The 4427-nt window shown below is 39.6% G+C and overlaps 1 protein-coding gene across 1 annotated transcript; it reads right to left on the reverse strand.

The window, feature by feature from the left end:
* Positions 1 to 3384: 3384 nt before the first annotated feature.
* Positions 3385 to 4049, reverse strand: LOC131837244 (reticulon-4-interacting protein 1, mitochondrial-like). The gene has a single exon (XM_059183430.1). It carries the CDS (start codon positions 4047 to 4049, stop codon positions 3414 to 3416), a length of 636 nt encoding a protein of 211 aa, XP_059039413.1. The 3' UTR covers positions 3385 to 3413.
* Between the last annotated feature and the right edge of the window lie 378 nt (positions 4050 to 4427).

The raw sequence follows: 4427 nt of genomic DNA on the forward strand, positions 1-4427 counted from the left end.
ATTTCTCATGAGACAAGTCTTAGTGTTCTGCAACCCATTGTGCACCATTCAGTTTTTTCTTACTCATTAGCAGGCATGGTTTTGTTTCTTTTCCTTTATAGGAAGTATTTTACAGAACACAACTAATCTTCAAATTTAATGGCCTGTCTTCCTATTTTTTTCTACGGCATAATTGAAATCCCCTCATTCTTTTTGAAATTCTCTTTTGAGATATGCCGGGTTATTGTGGCTCTCCTTTGTAAATCAGGAATTGGCAAACTGTGACCTACAGGCCAAATTTGGCCTCCTCCATTTTTAGGTAAACATTTTTTGGGACATAGACATGTTGTGTCTGTGGCTGATTTCACACTATAATGGCAGACAGTAGTTCCTGTAAGTCATATTTTAGGTTTCTCCACCCTCGTATGCCCTAAATGCATATAGACCACAAAGGACCATTTCTGGATCTCTCCTCTTTACCCTGTCCACCAAGACTTTTTCCATTTTCTTAAATCTACCCCTTGCTTCCCTGCAGTCAATATTTAAATTTCCCTCTAGTTCTAAGTACTCCCTGGAACACTAGACCTGTACCCTGTTTTCATTTGCCTTGGGGGTATTAGTACATGGGTGTTATTCTACCACCTGACACTGAAATGTACCTGACTGTCACCATGAAGAAGACATACCTCCTGATTTCCTAAGTTCACTGGGGTCTGTTAATGATACCATCTGTAATTCATTTGTACCACACTTCATAGTTGACAAAGCATGTTCACATTTGTCATCTTAATCCTTCCATTAGTCAGTCTTATTCCCTCTAAATTCCCACATGCATGAAATTCCCAAGTTCTGTGGATTTGACCTCTTCCTTATTATTAGGCTCACCCTTTTCTGTAATTCCTGCTGCCTTAGTCAAATCCTTATAACCTCAGCCTGAAATAGCAGCCTCTGTGTCCCTCCACAGTGCTTTACTCAACACCCGGTTGTGAGCAGATCTTTACCCTAATCAACAAGCTTCAGTTTCTTTCTGTTGGCTATCAAATTGTATCCTACACTCATCAGCCTGCCTTTCCATTTGTATGTATTTGACCCTTCCAGCTTCTTTTCTGTTTCTGTAAGTGTACTTTGTTTCCACCAAGCCAAAATATCCTGTCTCTCCAGAACACTTATGTGTGTTCACTTCTGTACTTTTATCCAGGCTATTCCATTTTCAATGCTTTTCTCTCATCTGTCCAGATCCAATTCATTCAGTGTTGTACAGTGTCACTATAGAAACCCTGGTCTAGTACTATCCACTCTACAGCCATTCCTTACAGTCTAGGCCCATGTACATTTCATACATATGCTACTCTAGGGCTTCAAGGTTACAACTGCTTTGGTGACACTCATATGCTGAACCACCATTTCCCAAAGTACAGTGCCATTCCCTAGTGTCTGTATTGTAAGAGCCTCTGAATCTGAACCATATTGTATGAACATAGTGTATTTGCATCAGTCTTCCCTTTAAACCATTATGCATTCAGGTTACTCTAACATCCTTTTGTAAAGGGGTATAGTGTCAGAGTATCTGGAAGCTACCAACAAGTGTAGGCCACTTCTGGGAAAGGTAGAGGAAGTTAGGTGAAGTTTGGGGCAGAGATCTGTTATTAAGATGCCATTAGAGTACCATTTCTTGGATATTGTACTTGAATATTGATATCCATTTCTTAGATAACTGTACATAATACAGTTAATGTAACATAACTGTATTATAAACTGGGGTTTAGGTCTATCATAGCCCATCCCCACTTGGAAGAAGTTGCCATAAGTACCCATAAGTGGTTGCCTCTTCTTAATTCTTTTTCATTAACCTCACTCTCCTCACTCTCATTTCTCACATTTAGATATAAAAGATGGAAGTGTTTTTTTAATAAACCAAATGTACTAAGGAGAGTCCATAATAAAGATTGACTAAGTTCCCAGTGTTGTGCCAGAATCTTTATATGCGTGATATAATTTGATCCTTATATAATTCTATGAGCTAGATATTATCTCCTTTTAACAGATAGGAGACAGAGAAGTTTTCTGACCCACCCAAGTTCATAAAGCTATTAATAGTCTGCAGACCTCAGTGAACCAACCTGTCTTAAAGTTTTTTGCTTTAAGTCTTCAACTCTGTCTTGTAGTTTGAACAGAGAGCTTAAGTTCAGAAGTGAGGAGGAGTCATGACTGCACACTCTCAGTCATCATGCTGGGATGGGACCTTCATTAATATAAGCATTGAGACACTGCCTTTAAGCAGTTCTCATTAGGGACCTAATTAAGCATTTGAGCAGTCCCTGAAGTTGATTGTGCTGTCCCTGTTCAATAGTGTAATGGATGGTGGCTGGGCTCAGACAAATCAGCCTTCTTCCTTGCTTTTGCAAATTTACTACAGGCTTGTTAGTGTCGTGTTTGATGTGGGCTAAACAAAGGTCTCCTCCTCCACCTCAATGCCATAGAGAGGAAATGAGCATCAATGGAGTGTGCCCTTTAGAAGAGTGTTGTGGGGAAGGATGACATACTGAGCCACTCTCGTGACTGGCTGGAGGATCAAAGTCCATGGTAGCTGCAGGGAGAGCAAATTGAGTACTTGGATGAGCTAAAAAGAATGACTTTCAGTGAATTTCAGAATGGATTTGTAGGTGGCAATTAGAGGAGACTGTATTGTCTGTGGTCATCAAGACAGAGAGTACAGCAGTAATTTAAGAGTGTAAGGGTAGGAAAGAAAATACCAAAGTAGGAAAGCCTTGGGTTTGCATTAAGCCTTACCTTTTTTCAAATACAAAATACGTGCTTAGTTTGGAATGCTTAAGTGCTTGAAGGAAGGGCAGGAATAAAAGGAGAATGAAAGTGGTTGGTAAAAAGGCTGAGGGGGGAAGAACACCTTACAGCAAAACCTTAAAAGTTGAATGGATTTTGTTAATATCAGGTTATAGTTGCTGGGCTGTTGTCAATATGGAAAGATTGTGTCACACATTTGGTTGTCATAGTCTGTCAGATAAAGAGAGAAGAAAATCTTAGCATCATTTAAAAAATAAAATGGAGGGCGCCTGGGTGGCTCAGTGGGTTAAGCCGCTGCCTTCGGCTCAGGTAATGATCTCAGGGTCCTGGGATCGAGTCCCACATAGGGCTCTTTGCTCAGCAGGGAGCCTGCTTCTCTCTCTCTCTCGCTGCCTGCCTCTCTGTCTACTACTGATCTCTCTTTCTGTCAAATAAATAAATAAAATCTTAAAAAAAATAAATAAAAGAAAAACATTGTACCCATTAAAATAAAATAAAATAAAATAAAATAAAAAATAAAAAATAAAATGGAAAGAGGGAGAAAATGGGACAAGGGATAGTAGGTAAAATGACTTACCCTTAGTTATATAGCTGTTCTAATAATTTTTTTTTTCGCCACACCGAGTGTTTATTTAAACGACATTAATTACGGTCTTTCCCCTTGCATGTCCTCTTTCTACCTTCAGGAAGGCTTCTGGAACTTGAGAAAAAGGAAACGTTTTTTCAATAACGGGCTGAATCTTTCCCTCATCCACCAGTTTCGCGATGTCGTCTAGATACAAGCCGCTGGCCATGAAAAAGGCCCAGCGATAATGGACTCCTTGCCAGAAATGCTTCAATGCCTTAGAACCCACGGTGACTCCTGTCTGCAGCATGCCATCTGCGATGCCCAGTCGGTCCATGTTCAGGAGAAAAGGGGTCACCAGAGTCACATATGTGGCTCCTGACCATTTCTTGAGAAAATTTAAAGCCCATGTTTCAGTGGATCCACCGACATTATCAAGAATGAAATCAAACGGTTTTAAAGACTTCAACTGCTCTTCCACACTTCCAGATTTGTAATCAACTACATATTCTGCCCTGAGCTTCCTTACAAGTTCACTGGCATCCTGAGAGCAAACTGCTGTCACGTGAGCACCCCATGCTTTCATGACCTGTATAGCAAAAGTACCAACTCCACCTGAAGCACCCAAGATTAAAGACACCCAAAATTTAAGACACTGGTTCACTGCCTCGGTTTTTCTCCCCAAGTATTCCAGGAATTTCATTTCCTGTCATTGTTAATGGAGTCTGTCATCCCTCTTTACTAGTACAAATCCACACAGATAATCATGAGCCTAAAGAGAATCAGAAGAGTGCTCAAGTCTGTGATCAAATATGTAAGTAAAGATGAGCTGCACTGAAGTTTAAATACTAAAAATCCATAAACCCAAATAACTTGCTCACACTAGTTTTTTGCACACTCTTTGTGGAAGTGTTAGCTTGACTAAATTTCTTTGATACAAAAGGTCATTATTTAGTTTACAAAAGTTGTCTTTTAACATGTTAAAAATGTATAGTAGGTTATAATGAGATTACAACTGTTTCGATTTCTCTATGTGTAAGTAAAATCCAAAGCTTATTAAATAGTCCCCCTATTTTTTTCT

This window comes from Mustela lutreola, chromosome 7 (assembly GCF_030435805.1).
Source record: "Mustela lutreola isolate mMusLut2 chromosome 7, mMusLut2.pri, whole genome shotgun sequence".
NCBI lineage: Eukaryota > Metazoa > Chordata > Mammalia > Carnivora > Mustelidae > Mustela > Mustela lutreola.

What these genes read in the sequence shown, in the direction of transcription:
- LOC131837244 (XM_059183430.1), bottom strand. Translation starts at nt 4,049, where the DNA reads ATGAAATTCCTGGAATACTTGGGGAGAAAAACCGAGGCAGTGAACCAG.